Consider the following 19,073-nt stretch of genomic DNA (forward strand, 5'->3'; position numbering starts at 1 on the left):
GAGTTTTTCATCCCAGTCTCTCCCGGAGGAGCGAACCATTTTGCGGAGAGCCTCCTTGAGGGTCCGGTTGGTTCTTTCTATGGCACCCGAAGCTTGAGGGTGGCCGGCTATGTGGAAGCGTTGCTGGATGCCTAGCGCCTTGCAAAGCTCCTGTGTGACTTCTCCGATGAAGTGTGAGCCTAAATCGGAGTCCATGACTCTCACGATGCCCCATCTTGAAAAGACATTGTTGAACAATAGTTTGGCTGTGGTGGCTGCATTGTTGCGCTTACAAGGAAACGCTTCGACCCATTTGCTAAAGGGGTCTATGACAGTGAGACAGTAGCGATTGCCGCGAGGAGTGGGGGGAAGGGGGCCGATAAAGTCAATTTGTATGCGAGCCCAGGGTCCGTCAATTCTCTGATGCTGGAGGGGAGCTCTAGGTCCGGTGGGGTCTGCATTGACCATAGCGCAGGACAGGCAGTTGTCTACCCATTGCGCTACTTCGGTGCGCATGCCAGGCCACCATCCAACCTCTTTTACCCTTTCCAGAGTCAGGTCCTTGCCTCGGTGTCCCTGCTCGTGGACAAACTGAATTAAGTCAGCCCTAACTTCCAATGGCACTACCCAGTGGCGTTCGCCGGCTGTATCTACTGCCCAAACTATGCCTTCCTCCTCTCGGATCATTAGTCTTCCTGTCTGATCTCTTCCTGCGGTTAGGAGGTCAGCTACTTCTGGGTCAGATAGCTGCAGTTGTGCTAGGTCTAGTGTCCCTGCGGTTCCCTGAGCTTGGCTGCGGGCTTGTGCGCGGGTGGTGACAGGGTGGAGAGGACAATCGGTGGCTGGTTCCGATAGGGGAGCATTTTCAGTGGCGGCTGCCTTGGCTGCGAGGTCTGCCTGGTCATTCCAATAAGCGGTCTCTGAGTTTGTCTTTTGGTGTCCTTTGACATGGGTAACCTGCGTTGGGCCTGGGCGGGACTGAAGGAGTGCTGCTACTTGCTGCCATAGCTGTAGGTGGGCTACGGGTTTCCCATCACTAGCTCTCCACCCCTGGTTCTGCCACACCGGGAGCCAGACCGTGGCGGCTTTGGCCGTCCAATCCGAGTCTGTGTAAATGGCAAGTGGGCTTTCTGGGAGCTCAAACTCAAGCACTGCCAGAAGCGCTTGCACCTCAGCCGCTTGGCTGGAATGGGGGCGGGCTGGACCTTTGAGAGTATGGGCGTCGCTCACTCGCACGGCGCCGTAGCCTGTCCGAGGGGAGCCTCCAACGTGAAAGGAGGAGCCGTCACAGAACCAGCATGTGAAGCCGTTCTGTCGGGCTTCCTCTAGCGGGACTCCCCAAGTGACTGGCCAAACAACCTGCGGTGGTGGGTCCAGGGGGCACTCGTGCTCGGTCCCGGTTACTAACAGGCCATAGGGGGCTGGTGGCTCAGTGGTTTCCTTTTTGAATTCTACTCCGCGGTTGACCAGGGCCAGGGTCCACTGTGCTATGCGGGCGTTCGAGACTTGTCCATCTTGTATCTTGCCAGACAGAATATATTTGAGGGGCGTGTGAGTCGTCTGAACTATTGTACGTGAACCTCCTATGATAAATTCCCAATGGGTCAGACTCCAAACTAGAGCAAGGCAAGTCTTTTCGCATGGGCTGAACTTGGTCTCTACTGCGGTTAGGTTGCGAGAGGCATAGGCTACTACTCTAGCGGTTCCCGCTTGCTGCTGGGTGAGCGTGGCTCCTATGCTCTTGTCTGACACGGCTAACTGAATAAAGAATGGCTGGGTGACATCTGGATGGGCTAGGGCCGGGGCTGCGGCCAGGCTGCGCTTCAGCTCGGCTAAGGCTGTCTGTTGCTCCGGTCCCCACTCCCAGGGAATGTTCTTCTTGAGGAGGGCATAAAGGGGGCGAGCTTTATCTGCAAAGGACTCGATGAAGTCTCGGGAAAAGTTAAAAGTTCCTAGAAGGGCTCTGAGGGAGGGGACATCGGTGGGTGCAGGCAGCTTGGAAATGACCTCCATTCGCTGGGCATCCGGGGTGCGACCCTCGGGTCCCAGGGTCAGACCCAGGTACTTGACGCTGGTCTGAACCAATTGGGCCTTTTCCCTGCTAGCCTTGAACCCAGTCTCGCGGAGGAGTTCCAGGACTTCCCTGGTGATTTGGCGGGCTAATTCTTCCGTGGGGGCGTGGACTAAAATGTCATCCACGTAGCTCAGTACGTGGGGCCTCGAGGAGGGTTGGAGGCGTTCCCACATCTGAACTACATGGGCATGACAAATACTGGGCCTGGAGTGGAATCCCTGGGGTGTCCGCTTGAATGCGTATTGCTGGCCGCGGAAAGTGAACGCGAACTTGTACCAGCAAGACTCATGCAACCGGATGGAGTGGAAAGCGTTGGCCAGGTCTATGACCGAGTAGAACCGGGACCCAGCGGCAATGGCCGTCAGGATCTCGTTGTACTTGGCCACAACCGGGGCAACTGGAGGGGTGGTGGCATTCAGGGCACGGAAGTCGACCGTCATTCTCCAGATCACTCCATCTGCCTTTAGAACTGGCCACAATGGGGCGTTGCAGATGGACTGCATCGGGAGTATGACGTCCCACTCAAGGAGTCCTTCTATAGTCTTGGCTATCCCTGCCTCAGCTTCCGCTGGGTACTTGTACTGTCGTTGGGGAGGGGGGTCCTTTCCTTCAATCAGGACGCAGGCGCCCTTCACTATCCCACACTCGGCCTTGTCTGTCACCCACACTTCGGGAAAGTCCTGAACCCAGGGGTCTCCCGTAATGGGGGCGAGAGGAAGAGGGGCCTTGAGGGCTGCGCACCGATGGATGGCATTGACAAAGTCTGGGCCTCCTGGGATGCGCCACAGGAGCCCGTTCGCTAAGTCAATGGTCAGTCCCTCGGCACGGAAAAATGGCATGCCCAAAAGTCCATCATCCTCTCCCCGGTTTGCGCATGCCGAAATCCGGGTGGCCAGGTTCCCAACGGAGAGGGGGATATCCTGCCAGACCGGGGATTCCTGCATGCCGCCTCCGAAACCGGCGAGCTGCATGGTGGTGGGGGTCTGAGTTCCCTTTGTGACTAAGGTGGGCCGGAGTATATTAAGTGAAGCTCCGGTATCTATGAGGAGGGTGGCAGGCTTCTTCTTTTCCCCGGGAGTCCCGATCCCTGCCTTTACTGTCGGTCTCCCCCATGTGTCCGGCTTTAGTTTGGCAACTATGCCCACGGAGGGAGACTGGGACTCGGGGCAACCCTATTCTGATCCTGCACCCTGGTCGGTGGAAGCGGCGCTTCCTCTAAAGGGGTTGTTGGGGCTCGGGCGTTCCCGGACCGCAGCTATTGGGGGGCTCGAGAAGGGAGGGTCTGGCGGTAAAGGGGGCGCCGACGGGGGTACTGGGGGCTGCTGCTGGTCTTCCCATTCCATGATCGCTTTCATTAGAACGGACGTGGGCTTTCCATCGAACAGCTCCATGTTCGCTCCAATGTTTTTGAGGCGCATCCAAAGTTCCCAGCGGAGGGGGTCCCTGGACTGGGGCGTGCTGCCGCGGTCCCGGTAGCCCTCGTGGTCGCCCTGCGATGCTCCCCAAGCGTTAGACTGATCTGGGGGGCGGGTAGACCTGATGGTTGTACGGGTGCGATGCTCGAGAGTGAGAAGGGGCTAGGGGCGCATCCTGTGATCGGGGCTCGTGGGGTCCCTGCTGGGAGGAGGAACTGTAACTCGGGGTGGGCGCAAAGGAAACTCCCGGGCGGTAGTCCCTTGGTCCTCTTCCCCTGTTAAAGCTATTGCTCCTTCCCCTCAGGATCCCTCCCCTTGCCTCCGGGTACGGGCTGCGTCCCTGCGGTCGGTACTGAGAGTGGGGGCCATGATTGGCATAGGTGACTGCACTTATCGGCTCGCTCTCCTTTCTACGAGAGGCCGGGGACTTCACATGGCGGATGGCGCCGGTCTCTCGCAACAGGCCAGCAATGCTCCTGATGCGGGATTCCAGCTCTCCCCATGTAATGCTCCCGGGCTCGACTCCTGCTAGGGCCAGGCGAGTGGTGCTGTTGAGCCCATCTATGACTGCCCTCCTAAATTCTAAGTCGTCGAAGTCCGGCATGTCGCTCAAGTCTAAATCTACCTCGTCTGCTAGTTCGGCTAGGAGCTGCTTTCTGGCTAAATATGCCTCTGGATCCTCTCCGGGTTTTTGAGACTCTGCAATGTATAAGGCCTTCAAGCTCTTGGTAGGCCAGAGGAAGGCGCACAATTCCTTCATGGCACCATACTGACTGCGAGTGGCTAGTCTCCGGTTAGAAATATATGCGTTGAGAGAGGTGACTATTTCAGGGCTGGCACAATGGCGAGCCAGCTGGGCTACATCGGAGCCACTGGCGGAGGGCTGGGACATGGTCACGTGTGCAAACCATTGTATAGCTGAGTCTCGGTTCAGGGGTCCCATTCGGTCCGCTATGGCTTGGAGCTCATCGGGCCTCCAATTGCGGGTCTCTTTAACTATTCGGTCTGTCTTCCTGCCATCATCGTCTGTGGTGACAATTTCTTTGGTAGCTATCGGATGGAGGGGCTGTGGAGCTTCCTCGGGCTGGGGCGAAGGAGGTGACCAACTGTCGGTACTACCTTCGGGAAGGGCCAAGAGGGCTGCGGGATGCACGGCGGAAATTACGGCCTGCTGCATCCCCAGGTGCTGTTTTAGGGCCTCTAGCTCCCTCTTACAAGCGGAGTGGTCTGCTGCGGCTATCTTTGCAACTTTCTGCTCTGCCATGAACTGGGCGGCATGGGTTAGCTTAGCGATTCTTTCCTGTCCCTCGATTACTGCGTGCTCAGCCATATCGGCACGAGCGGTGGCTACTTCAGCCTTGTGCTGGGTGTCTTGGAGGGCAGTGGTTAGTCCCTGCTTCTCCAGCATGAAGTTAACGCGTTCTGAACGCCACTCGGCTGCTTTCTCCTCATGTTCCTTCTTTTCTTTCCTTAGCTTTTCTATCTCCTGTTCCTGTTCTTCCTGAGCTACCTGTAGCTTATTAATTAGGGACACGCTGTCCTGTAGGGCGGTGAAAAGTGCCCAGGCTCCGTATCTGTCCTTCTTACTTGACCTAGGTTTCTCCTTCTCACAGAAGTCCTGGAAGGCGCTTCTAACTATCTGGAGTGGGTCGGGTCCCTTGAAGGAACCGGCTTCCCAAGGGCAATCTCCCTTCTTAACTAGCCACTTCTCCAGGCGGGGCACGGTGGGGGCTGCCCGGTACATTTTACTTTTTAGTTTACGGCTGATCTCGGGGGAGGTAAAAGAGTGGATCAGCGACAACCAGGGGTGGGGCGATTAAAGCTGCTCAAGGGTTTTAACAACTTCTTCCTCTCTATGTTCCTTTTGGGAGGTTTATCCTTCCCTCAGGTCCTCAAGGGTTTTTACCAGGGGGTTTTAAGGTTCTACTTTTAGGTCCACAAGGGGATTTTTAAGGTTCCTACACTCGGCTCTTCTCCACCGGGGGAGAAGAGAAAATTCCTATTCCCGTTTCAAGCTTGCCTACAAGCCACGGGACCAGGAAAAGTTTACTGGCACAGACGGTGCTCTCAAGCTTCTCTAAGCCCAAGAACCAAAAACGCTCAGTGCTCCCAAGCCTCTGCTCAGAAGCCAAAGCTCAGGGGTCTCCCAAGCCTATACTCGGAAAACCACAGCTCAGGGGTCTCCCAAGCCTATGCGCTCAGAAAACCAAAAAGTGTCCCCAAGCCTCTGCTTAGAAACTGCAATTAAGAGGTCTCCCAAGCCTATGCTCAGGCAACCAGAAATGCTTCCAAGCCTCTGCTCAGAAGCTGCAAATGCTCTCAAGCTCTCTGCCCAAGAACTGTACTCAAAAGTGTCCCCAGGCCTCGTGCTCAGAGACAAACGGTTAAACTGTCTCCAAGCCAAGACCAAAAGACTAAAAGCGCTCAAGGACTGCCTCTGCAAGTCCCCAAGCAAAAGTGCTCAGGAGTAAAACCACAATACTCCCAAGCGGAAAAAGCGCTCAAGAGTTCTAACAACTCCCAAGCAAAAGTGCCCAAGAGTCCCACTGACTCCCAAGCGAGGTGCGCCCACGAGTCTGACTTAAAACTCGCAAGCGGAAAGGCGCCCAAGAGTCTAACTTAAAACTCTTAAGCACGGTGCGGCCGGCTGCCGCGGGGCTTCAGGAACCTGGCTTCAGATTCCCAAAGCTAAACTAAAATGAACGGACTATCAATCCCTTCACGTTTCCTCCGGAGCGGGGATTGAAGCCTAAGTGCTGGCAGGAACGGGGTTTGGACGGACTTAGGAGAGACTGGGGAGGGCAGAAGAGAATTTTATATGTGCTGCTTCAGGAAGTATATATATGCGTATATATCTAGAGCCTACTTCTGGGATCCCACCCACATAGACGCGTTTAGGCGGCCCGGAAGGTGGCCAGGAACTTCACCAGTTCAGAGGTCCTCACCCACAGTACACCGGTTATAACGGCTGGAGGGCCTCGCGGTGCACCACAAAAGGCAAGTAGTCCAAAGCTGGCTGAAGGAGGAAATGGGGGAAAAGCCAACCCACAAGATAGAAATGCTCGCTAGAGCCTCACACACTCACACTTTTAATTCCCTGAGCTAAATTGCGCTCTTTACACTGAGGTCTGGAAAATTTTCCTCTAAGTCAGTTCGCTGAAGACACGCGTGTCGACTCACGTGTATTCACACGAACTGGGTTATGCCCGCATTCTCCACCAGTAAACTGTTACCAGAACTGCTCTTTATTATAATGGGGAATTAGCTATAGCAGTCTGTAACTAAATATTAAGCGCGGATCATAACCTATGTTTACGGAGGTCCCGATCCCAGACACTCTAGTGAAAAAGAGGCAGACAACAAATAAGTTCCAAACACGTGTATTTGGTGTGGCGTAAGCCTAACTTGCACAATCATACAAGGAACACACAAGATCTAGGAAATACAGAGTAGGAAATACAGAGACGTTCGCATTAGCGGGTTCCCAACGATGATAAGGGAAATACTCACAATCCTGGAGCGAAGCAGAGACACAGCAGCGAGGGTGGTGGTCCAATGCCAGCACTGGAACCACAGACGGACAGCAAGGAAGTCTGGATAGGGAATGGCCGAGGCCACGGACAGCAAAGGGGGGGGTCTGGATAGGAATGGCCGAGGCCACGGACAGAAAGGGGGGGTCTGGATAGGAATGGCCTAAGCCACGGACAGAAAGGGGGGGGTCTGGATAGGAATGGCCTAAGCACCGAGTGGTCTGGGAGACCAGCTTAAATACCCCAAAACGTACCCTGGGGCTGGTGCTGTACTTGGTGGTTCTCACAGATTAAAACAAAGGGTCTAATGGGCTACTGAATGGCTTAGATGGGCCACTTTGGTAATCAGATTGTGATAAGTGACACCTCAGGAAGAGGGGACAAAAGAGGGAGGGGGAAATCCAAGTGGGCTGAAAGGATGTTCCAGCGGACAGGGCTTGTCCTGATGTCATCAGCTTCTGGAATGCGGAGGTTTCTTTGAGATGCATTCTCTAAGTGCTTGGGATGGTCAGCACTTAGTTCTTCTCCGGGGCGGCTCCTAAGATATGCAGAGCGGGGCGAGGGGCTCTCGCTGCGGACGTGGTGTGCCCGCTTCGCCGAAATGGCTTCTCAAAGCAGTCTTCTTCCCAGGGTCTTCTGGCTGCCTGAGAACATGGATGCCGGCTGGGCATAGCTGGGACTGGATAGCAGGCTGCCCGGTAGCGAGGGCAAGCTCGGGGACCGGCTCGCGGGAGGCTCCAGGCGGGAACTGACCAGGGAGCGCCTAGCCAGGCTCGCTGGAGGTTTCCCCGGCAGGCGCCCGGCTGCTAGCAGCGGCTTGGGCCCATATGAGGCAGGCTTCCATGGAGGCAGGGGGAACAACACTTAAAACACAGTCCAAGGCAAGGAACAGGCACGGTCCGTGGCAGATGGCAATGCAGGCACGGGGCACACTTGTAACAGAGTCCAAACGCACACTAGGAAGTCCAGATACAGGTCAGGGCAGGGCTGCCCAGAAAAAGAGTCCTTTGTGCAGTTAACCAAACATGGAGTCAGTAAACTACACAGTCTATTGCAGCAGCAAGGTAATTAACACGCAGGCAGGAATCTGACACGTGTATTAGGGCGCACACGTGCAAAGCGATCTTTGTGTAGCAGCAGTGAAACAGTGATGCAGGAAACTTTAACACAGTTCATAGCAGGCTTTAAAGCAGGGGAGGGGGCCTACTTGGCAACAGAGTAAACCTTAAATGTCAAAAAGTGCTCATGAAATGATTCAAAGCCATTATCAAATGTTAAGCCACTTCAAATGTCAATGTCAATGGAATGAATGAGGCTTGGTCCTGGGCAATGGTTTGAGGTCACTGGATAACAAGTAAGAATGTCCAATGGTGAGAGAAGAAGAGATGAGAACAGTCCAAACAACAAAAGGCAGTTGAGATGGCACCTTTAATCTGTTCAGAAGAGTTCCTGACATTAATTTTGCTATTATCCAATTAATCCTTGGTGTGCTAGTTTGCCTCTTCTACAGGGAGGCAAACTAGAAGAAGAATCTGCCCCCTCACTACAGCCATTGAACTTGTTCTAACAGTTGCTTATATGAGACAGTGCTATTTCACTTCTTGCTGATTCATTTTAGGAACATTTAGAACAGATAGAGAGAGGAGGGGAGACTCTGGAGGTGTGAACTCCAAAGAGAGAGCACTTTGCACAAACAGCTAAAGAGAACAAACACTAGCAGCATATTTATAATGCTGCTCTGTTCAGAAGACCTATAAGTATGCCCCCTCAGCATGCACACAACAATTGGGAACCTCCAACTAGGAATTTGTTTCCTCATCTCTGACAACACTCATTCCACATGGACCTATTCTATATATTGTCTGAAGAACACTTTGTATCTCTATGGTTGCTAGTAGTAAATATGTACAGTGTAGAAAGGGGGGGCATACAGATGTATTTGTATTTGCATGTTGTCATGCTGATGTACCTGCTGCAAGTAGGGTACACAGGGAGCATCACCACAACTCTAGGTGACTACTAGCTACTAGAGATGGGCACGAACTGAAATATGAACCAAAGTTTGTGACCAACTAGGCTGGTTTGTGGTTCCCAAACCGGCGGTTCGTCAAAGCCCATTTCTGACAAACTGCCAAAAACTTTAGGCTGGTTCGTTTGGTTCATTTTTGGTTCATCACTGCAGACAGCCTGCCGCTGGTCAATCAGTTTCCTAGGCAACAGGGGATGGACTTCCTGCAGACCTTCTGTTGACCCAGAAGTGGCCTTCTGCTGGCCCAGAAGTGACGATTTGCTGACCTGGACATGATGTTTTCATGAACCAAGTGAACTGGTTCGTGAACCGGGGCAGGTTTGTGAAAGTTCGTGATTTGGCTATTTGCTGCTCTTATGGAACATTACTTATTACTGTCCTTGTACTCTTTGCAGGCAGCTGTCCACCAAAGTTGCACAGGATAGACAATTTGTATTCCAGGGATTCTACTGTTTGTGTCACTGTGAGTGTGTGGGGTGGGGAACTATGCTTCCTTTGCCCCCTCAATTGTTGCTTTCTTCGTGTGGATTGCAATAGACTAACAGGGAGGTGTGCTGGGATTGCTGTATTGTTTGGCTCCTTTCATCTATGTTGTCATGAGGGTCTTGCCAATATGCAACTCCACAATTGGTTGGGTTGCTATGGACTCTGCTGCTCATTGCACCTTAGAGATGAACTTTTTTTGTACCTATTTCCTGTCTGCTGAGTGAACATAGGATACTTAGCTTAGGTCTGGGCTGCCTGCCACATTATGAAAGTAACTGTGAAGCAATAATCACTTCACGTTCAGAAGCAAGAAAAAGCATGGATATTTTTTTCAATTGGATGGATAGCAACATTACTATACTGTCAGAAGGATATGGATTTTGTTATGTTTTGTAACAATGGCTTTGAAATTAACAATATCAAATAAAACTGACAGGCTCTGGAGCATTTTTCTATGTAGATTTTATTATTTCCTTGTATAAAACCTAGTTTTCTGTATTTTGGAATGTATAATTTAAAATATTTTTGGAGCAAATATTACAGACACTTTTAATTATGTAATCTTTACACAAGCATTTTTCTTGGTAGAAACCACTGAGTAGCTTTGTACCATTTTTTAAAAAAAATGCACTTCTATAAATACATTATGCCATGTGAAACCAGGCGAAATTATATGGTGCAGCAAAGAACATGTTTCAAAAAGCAGAATTACTACTTAGATTCTAAAGAGCACTTTTTAACAGGTAACCCTCTTATTTGGGTTCCCTGTACAAACAGGAATGTGGTCCTTCAGAGGATAAAATATTGGTCCCTATTGCAATGTGAACCATTAATTTAAAACTGCAGCCTAAATGATTAGCTAGTATTGCTATTTTAGCTAGTTTCTAACCATAACAAAATGATATTCATGTTTCCTTGCTTTCAAAAGGAAAGCAGTGAAGCAGTTGGGAAAAATGGGAAATATAGGTGGGATCCAGAGGACTGTGAGTGGAGTTCCGCTCAAGGAATGAATTTTTCTTTTCTCTCTCTTCTTGCTGCTGGCCATGCCCACCCCCCAAAGCAGCCCTAAATTGTGAGGAACCCTCAGAAACAAAGTGAGATGAGGTATAGAGAGCTGCAGTGGGAGGTGGGAGTCTGCAGCAATTGTAGGCTCTTCTTCAGCTGAGGTGGCATCTCCTTGTGCATGGAAGCTTGGATCCAACCCAGTATATGTATATTGTATACATGCATGTATATATTTGGAGTGAGGGTTAATTTACACACAGGAAATAAATGCCTCATTATCTGAATAAAGCTATTATTACATGGGTCATGATGAGCCACTATATTCCAGTGATTTTGCACAACCACTTGGATTTTTATTTTTAAAAAATCAAGCTATCTTTGTATACTGGAATCAAGTGAATGAAATCTCCATATAGTGACGTTCATCATATAAGTTTGTATGGCTTTTTAATTATCAAAGGCATTCAAAGTCCAAGAAGCATGACTCCCAAGGAATTGTTAGTCATTCTGTATTTCTTTGAAGAAGCTGGTCCAGTAGTTGCTACGAGTAAAACAAAACAAAAAATTAAAACGTTTTAAACATATTGCTTTGCCTAGTTGGAAATAAAATACTAGAGGCAACAGTCATGCTATATACCTGTATTTACACAACATGTCCTGAATGGAACAAGACTCACCCAAAAGTAATACAGAAAAAAAGGTTTTTTACTACTACTACTATGACGATGACTACTACTACGACTACTAGGGGTGTACAATTCAGGTTCGGAATTCGGCAGAAATACCAGATTTTACCCAATCTGGTAAAATCCGATATTGCCAAATTCAATCCGTATTGCTGAATTGATTCAGAAATACTGTGCTCAAGTTTGAGAGCCGTGGCAGTGTGCTGTTCCTTTGCTAAGGAACAGCAAGAAACAGTGCTTTGTGAAGTCCACACTTTTTTTTACCTGATGTGAGGAGGGAAGGGAGTTTGAGTGAGTGAGAGAGAGAAGGGGGAAAGTGGAGGGTGAATAAAGAAGGGAGGGGGGGTGAGCCAATCCTTGCAGCAGCTCTCCTTCACAGGGCCAATGGGATTCTTGAGAAGGAGAATGCCTTTTTTAAACTGCTGCAAGGAGTTGAATTGGAAGCTTGCCTCCATTGGCTTGGAGATCGAGAAATAGACTGCTGGTTCCGCTGGCTTGATTCTTTCTCTCTCGTGGTCTGGGCTGGGACTCTGGCTAGCACTGGCCTGCTTTTGGACTTCTGTGACTGCTGCCTGGATTTTCCTGCTGGTACTGTGCTGAGACCTGCACTTGGACTTCTATGCTTGACCTAAAGAGGACTGTATCTGAAGGACTGGTTTGAGAGTCATTAGACTCACTGGGTTTTTTCTCTCTTGGGGGGAGGGGGTTGGCTTGGTGAGGGGGGAGTGAAGAGAAAAGTTTTTTTGTTTGCATTTTAAAAACTGCTTTTTTGCTGTGTGTGGGGAGATGCTTTGGTTTGGCTTTTACTTATAGTTAGTGTTTATTTTGGTGTTCTGTTTTATCCTATTGTCGTGATGCTTCGTTTTATAGGTTTTTCCCCTGCAGTTGTGCTGTAAATTTTTGCTAGTTCTTTGGGGGGGGGGCTGATTTGCCCATATTGCTCTTTCTTGGTTGGTGTTTCTGTTTTCTGTTGGCAGAAATTTGACTTGTTCAGTGTAGATTTCTGTTGGTTGGTTCAAGTTGTTCTTCTTCTGGGGGGTGTTTGTGGGTTTGTTTTAACCTAGCAATGTTTGTGGCTTCATTTTTACCTAGTGATGTACCTTCAGTCTTGTGCTGTTGTCTTCTGCTGTTGGCTAGGTACTGCTTGCTTCTGTTCTGTGGTGTCCCCCTACTGGCTAAACCCAGCGCCTGGCTGCTGTGAATAACAATGTTTCTGTTGGGCTAAGTTGAAGGAGTGTCCCTTGGTTTAGTTTGATTTGGGTGGGATAGATGTGATTCTCTAGTATGAATTTGGTCCCCTTCAGTTCGGTTCTGGGGCTGGGGGGTCCATTCCCTTGCTTCAGTTTGCTTCTAGTTGCAAGACTTTCCCTTGCTTCATTTTGGTTTGGGTGATTCTTTGGTGTGATCTTGATCCTTATAGGGAGAGTAGCTGATCAGCCTGCTCAGGGGGCATTGGATTTTTGGGGGAGCTTCAGTTTGGTTCTGTTGGGCTTTGCCAGGGATGAGTTTGCATTTGAGAGCATGCCTTGGCTATGACACCCTTGCCTTGTGCATATGTGCCCCTGGGAAAGAACTTTTAAAAGTTCTCATAGTTTGGGACAATGGACAGTGGCTGATTAGCCTGCTCAGGTGGTGCTGGGGTTTTTGGAGGCTTCCATTTGGTTCTGTTGGGCTGTCTGTGTGTGCAGCTTTATTTGGCAGTGTGCTCTGGCCATGTCAGCCTTGGTCAATGTGTTTCTGCAGTGGGCTTCAGCTTTGAGTTTTTTCCCAGAATAGAAGCAAATGGAGTGGCTGGGGGCAACTTTGGAGGGGGGCATAAAGTGGCCCCTCTGGGGTCCAATCTCCCTGAAACTTGGGGATTTGTTAGAGGACAGTTAGGAGTAGGTCCCCTCCAAATTCAGTGCATTTTGCTTGCACTGAATTTGGACATTTTGCTTTCCTAGGGCATTTTGCTTGTCCTAGATAACCCCTATAGTTTTCCCCATAGAGAATAATGGAGATTGGAGGTGGTTGGGGGCACTTTCTTTGGGGGGTCATAAAAGGCCCCCAGGGCCCAATCAACTTGAGGAGTAGTTAGAGGACAGTTAGGAGTAGGTTCTCTGCAAATTCAGCCTTAAAATGACCCCCATGACCCCAGAAAGCTTCAAATTGTGTGGTTGTGTTTCCCTTTGGAAACAATGGCCAAATTTTATGGAATTTGCTTTCTATTGCTGAGCCGAACTGGGGAATGAATTTGGCATTTGGAGAATGCTGAGGTTTTTTCCTGGTTCAGCTTTACCAAGCCAAATCAGCTGATTTTTTTATTTTTTTATTTATTATTTATTAATTTTATTTGATTTATACCCCGCCCTCCCCACAGATGGGCTCAGGGTGGCTAACAACATTTTAAAAATTCATTAAAAGTCACAAAAACATAAAATCAATAATAATTTTTTAAAAGTCATTAAAATAGTCCAGGAGCAGGCTATTTAAACAAATATTGGGAGTCCATATACGGGCATAGCAGATGGTCGAGGGCAGCCCCAGAAGAAGTGGTAGTCTTAGATGGAAGAAGGAGGACACCCGCTGGCACTCAGCCAAAGGCCAAGCGGAACATCTCCATTTTACAGGCCCTAAAAAAATGTAACAGGTCCCGTGGGGCCTGGATCTCCACCAGGCCGGGGCCAGGGCAGAAAAAGCCCTGGCCCTGGTTGAGGCCAGACGGATGTCCTTTGGGCTGGGGACCACCAGGATTTGCTTGTCTGCAGAGCGGAACACCCTGGAGGGGACATAATGGAAGAGGCGGTCCCGCAGGTATGCAGGTCCCAGTCCGCGAAGGGCTTTAAACACCAAGGTTAACACTTTGAACTGCATCTGGAACTCCACTGGGAGCCAGTGCAGCTGACACAGCACAGGATGAATGTGTGCTCGGATTGGTGTTCCAGTAAAGACGCGTGCCGCTGCATTCTGGACCAGCTGTAACTTCCGGGTCAGACCCAAGGGCAACCCAGCGTAGAGTGAGTTGCAGTAGTCTAGCCTGGAGGTGACCGTTACATGGATTACTGTGGCCAGGTCCTGGGGCAAAAGATAGGGTGCCTGTTGCCTGTCGAAGATTAAAAAAGTCAGACCTGGCAACGGTCGTGACATGGGCCTCCATCGAAAGTGTGGCATCCAAGGTCACACCCAGGCTCCTCACCATCTGCGAAGGTTTCAATTGTACCCCGTTGAGGGCTGGGAGCCGGATCCCCAGCCCGATCACCCCACGACCCAAACACAGAACCTCTATCTTCAGGGAATTCAATTTCAGGCGACTCTGATGTAACCATACTGTCACAGCCTCAAGACCCTTAGCCAAGGAATCCAGAGCAAGATCAGACTGGCCATCCATCAACAGACAGAGCTGAGTATCATCCGCATATGGTGACAACCCAGCCCAAAGCTGCGGGCTGACCGGGCAAGGGGGCGCATATAGACATTAAATAGCATTGGGGAAAGAATCGCCCCCTGAAGGACACCACATACCAAAGAATGGCGAGCGGACATCTGTTCCCTGAGTGCCACCCTTTGTCCCTGATTGCGAAGGAAGGAGTTCAGGCATTGCAGGGCTGTTCCACGAATCCCCACATCAGCAAGGCGGTGGGTCAGAAGATTATGATCGACTGTGTCGAATGCTGCTGTAAGATCTAAAAGTATCAGCAGTGCCGCCCCGCCCCGGTCCAGGTGTCGCCGCAGATCATCTGTGAGGGCAACCAGAGCCCTCAACGTACCATGGCCAGGCCTGAAGCAGGATTGGAATGGATCCAGGATAGAGTAATCATCCAGGTATACCTGCAGCTGTTCTGCTACCACCCTCTCAATTACCTTACCCAGGAACGGGATATTCGAAACTGGGCGGTAATTGGCTGGATCAACAGGATCCAGTGATGGTTTCTTTAATAAGGGCTGCACCACTCCCTCCTTCAGTGAGTCTGGGAAAAACCCAGAACTCAGAGAAAGATTAGTGATGTCAGCTAATGGTGCCCGAATCCCATCACCGCTAGTTTTCACCAGCCATGATGGGCACAGGTCCAGTGGGCATGTGGTAGGTTTCACAGCATGCAGGACCCTGCCTACCTCCTCCTGGGAGAGTGGCCTGAATTGATCAACCCTGAGGACGACCAAGGGGCCTCCAGTACACATACTGCATCAACCGTGGTGGACAGATCCTGGCGGAGTGACAAGATCTTATCCGCAAAATAGTCTCAAAAGATGTATTGTCGAAGGCTTTCACGGCCGAAGAATGATGGTTGTTGTGGGTTTTCCGGGCTGTATTGCCGTGGTCTTGGCATTGTAGTTCCTGACGTTTCAAGCAGTATTCAGACCCACCCGAAAAATACAACAGATGCTACAATCAGCAAAAGACAGTAGAGACCCCCTCACCTCTGCAGGAGTATACCGTATACCCTGCAGCTGTGGACAAGTGTACATCGGGACCACAAAGCGTAGCATCCAGACAAGAATAAAAGAACATGAAAGACACTGCAGACTTGGACAACCTGAAAAATCAGCAGTGGCTGAACATAGCCTAACTCAAACAGGGCACAGTATCTTATTCCAGGACACCAAAATACTGGACAACACTTCCAACTACTTTGTCAGACTGCACAGGGAAGCCATTGAAATTCACAAGCATAAGCAAAACTTCAACACCCTGGGAAAATCTTACAGGATGACTCAGCTCAACCCCACCCCTCCTGAGTAGATATAAATGACCTGCCAACATCTTTTCCACATTGTGACACTGAGAGATCTCTATCTTTTGGTGCTACACCTCTGAAGATGCCAGCCACAGCTGCTGGCGAAACGTCAGGAACTACAATGCCAAGACCACGGCAATACAGCCTGGAAAACCCACAACAACCATAGTCTTCAAAAGCCTCATAGCTTATTACCGAATGTACATTTTTATTTGTCCCATGTGTGAGGGACATTAAAGACCAAATCACTCTGGAAAGTTGTGCTGGGCGAGAACTAGTGGATGCAATGGAAGCTGCATAATAGTGTCTTTTTGCAGCTTTCACTGCCATCTCATAGGCCTTCATAAACATCCTATAACGTCTTGTCACTTCGTCATGGAGTCGCCACCACAGTCGCTCTAGCCATCTCAGCTCCCGTTTAATTTGCCGAAGCTCATCAGTATATCAAGAAGCTACTCTAGTTCGGGGGTAGAGAGGGCGATGGGGAGTGATCTCATCGATAGCTTCATAGAGACGGGCATTCCAGTCCTCTATCAGCTCATCCAATAGATCCTGCAGAGTGTTCTGGAATTCAATTGGATCCATTTGACTCCACAGGCGAGCATAAATCAGCTTGTCACCCAAGCGGGGGGGGGGGGGTCATGGTGCCCAGACAAGTCCTCAGGACAAGGTGGTTTGACCATGGCACTGCTATAGGTTCATCCAGATCCACCTGTATCCCCACCACAAAGATCAAATCCAGCATGTGTCCTGCTTGATGTGTGGGCGTCAATACAAATTGGGAAAGTCCTAATGCCGCCATGGAGGCTATCAGGTCCACGGCCTGTGAGGAGGTAGCATCATCGGCATGGACATTGAAGTCCCCCAAGACCAGAAGCCTGGGGTACTCCAAGGCCCAGCCAGCCACTGCCTGCAACAGGCCAGGCACAGCATCTGCTGGTGCGCTGGGTGATCAGTACACCAGACAGATGGCTATACTCCCATCAGCATCCCACACCAGGCCCACACACTCAGTGCCAGCAATCTTTGGCATGGGGAGCAGCCTGATGGAGAAAGACTCTTGAATGAGCACTGCCACCCACCCACCTAGCCACTGTCCCATGACTGGTGAACGACCGAGAAACCTGGGGGGGGGGGGAGCTCTTTCAGACTGACAGTTTCACCTTCCCGTACCCAGTTCTCAGTCACGCACACCAGGTCCACCTCTTCCATTGCAAAATATTGCTGAAGGATTGCGGTCTTGTTATTAATGGACCTGGCATTGCACAGCAGCAGTAACGGTAGAGGGCATTGAGTCCTAGCCCCACTACCAGCATCCCTTGGGATGGGGCAAAGGTTGGAAGGAACCTGAGCATAACCATATCTCTGGCTTCTTCCCTTATAATACCTAGCCCCACCGCCATACCTCCTTCATCCCATAACCACTGGGATCCCCAACCTCATATTGACCACCAATTCAAATGACTGCCACCCTCAGCCATTAATCCCACAACACCTATTGCACAGTAACCCGAGTCTATATAGACAATAGTTTTATCCCTAATAACACTAATGCTATCAGTAATGTGAAGAATTCAATTCTAAATTTCCCACCCCCTTTAAATTATTAATTTCCCAGCTTCTCTGCTAACTTCCTATAAGAGAATGTTTAGTTTAAACATTCCAGCAAAGGGCTATACCTAGTGCAGTCTGCCATTCAGACATGCAGTACAAATGGAATTCCCACTACCCAAACCACCCACCCCAATAACAGTAACAATCATAGGGAGGAGAAGACAACAATCGGGTAAGATAGGGAAAATAAACATAAAACAATCAACCCTACTTCCTCCCAATAGCCCAGTACAACCTGGCCACAACAGTCACAATTGGCAGTCAATTCAAATTCAACAGCAGAACCACCCCATCCACTCAATAGAATGTACAACAATTACAAGCCATGGCAGTCTGGGGGGTGGGGCTGAGCAGCTGAAAAAGCTCACCCCAGGTGGAACAGCCTCCCCAGCAGCAGCAGCACAGGTAATCACCCTGCAGTCACAGGCAGCACACCCTGTGCACACCCTTATTGTTGTTGTTGTTGTTATACATAACTGTAACTTGTTTGCAAATGTAAGATGACTCCTCTTTTTTATGGCATGCTTGGAGAGAGGGCCATACATTTTGAATATGAGTAAGTACAGTAGATTAAAGTCCAGTTCTAAACACATTTGCAGTCTGAGCTTAATCATGTTAACTCAGATGCATTGTGGGGCCATTGATGCTTCCAAGAAAGTCTGCTCAGGACTGTAGCTTTGCTGGCATGCAAAGGCTGCAGTAGTCAGTGGAGCTACTTGTGCCACTTCTGTATTCAGAGGGGAAGACATTTGCATAAGCACTTGGGTGGAACCTGAACCTCTGGAGAGAATGTTTTCAATCCAGCCTTATTTCTGATCTCTATGGATTTCACATGGGAAATATGTGGAAAATGAGTGGGCAGAGCCCCCAACGTGTTAGATGCTCCAGCTGAGATTGCACTAAGTGCATTTGAACAAGTCTTTTCTAGTCATTCAAATTGTAAGGCTCTTTGACCCCAATTGTACTGTTGGAGTCCTAGAAGTTCTTTACCCCCTATAAGGCACTTCCAAATTATACAGTTTTGTTGATTTAGCTTTTCTTTTTTTTCTTTCAAATATCTGTTATTCAGTGTCTCTTAAAAAAAAAACCTGAATTTTTACAACTGGCAGCAAAAATGTAAACAGATTGTCTCACAAACCCATTTGAAGTGTAATTATTTCATAATGTACTTTCTGCCTGGGGCAAGAAATTAAAAGGGACACATGTGGCTGCCATTGAAAGCAGCAGCCCCATGTTGTCTCCTCCACTCTCTGTACTAATACTGAGTAGCTCCTGCACCACTTCATTGGCTGCCAGGAAAAGAGTGAGAGCAAGGAAAACTCACAATGCGGTGAAATGGAACCATGTGTTTTGTATTACTAGACATTATGGAGGAGAGGAAAGGAGACAATACTGGGTGGCCTTTAAGCAGCAGCTGAAAATACATTCACAACATTGCTCCAGACTTTAGTTATCTGCTAAAGCCACTTCCACCAATACCACCACAATTCTATGATTATTTACCAATAAAGTAAAAGGTAAAGGCAATCTCCTGTGCAAG

General features: G+C 49.6%; 1 protein-coding gene across 1 annotated transcript in view; it reads right to left on the reverse strand.

Moving 5' to 3' along the window:
• Positions 1–10,066: 10,066 nt before the first annotated feature.
• C6H10orf90 (chromosome 6 C10orf90 homolog) overlaps positions 10,067–19,073 on the reverse strand; it is a 165,296-nt gene continuing 156,289 nt past the window's right edge. Inside the window, 1 exon segment of the mRNA XM_054982518.1 lies at positions 10,067–11,059. Coding sequence (XP_054838493.1) covers positions 11,021–11,059 — 39 coding nt within the window. The 3' untranslated portion in view covers positions 10,067–11,020.

The sequence above is a fragment of the Eublepharis macularius genome, chromosome 6 (assembly GCF_028583425.1).
Source record: "Eublepharis macularius isolate TG4126 chromosome 6, MPM_Emac_v1.0, whole genome shotgun sequence".
Classification (NCBI taxonomy): domain Eukaryota; kingdom Metazoa; phylum Chordata; class Lepidosauria; order Squamata; family Eublepharidae; genus Eublepharis; species Eublepharis macularius.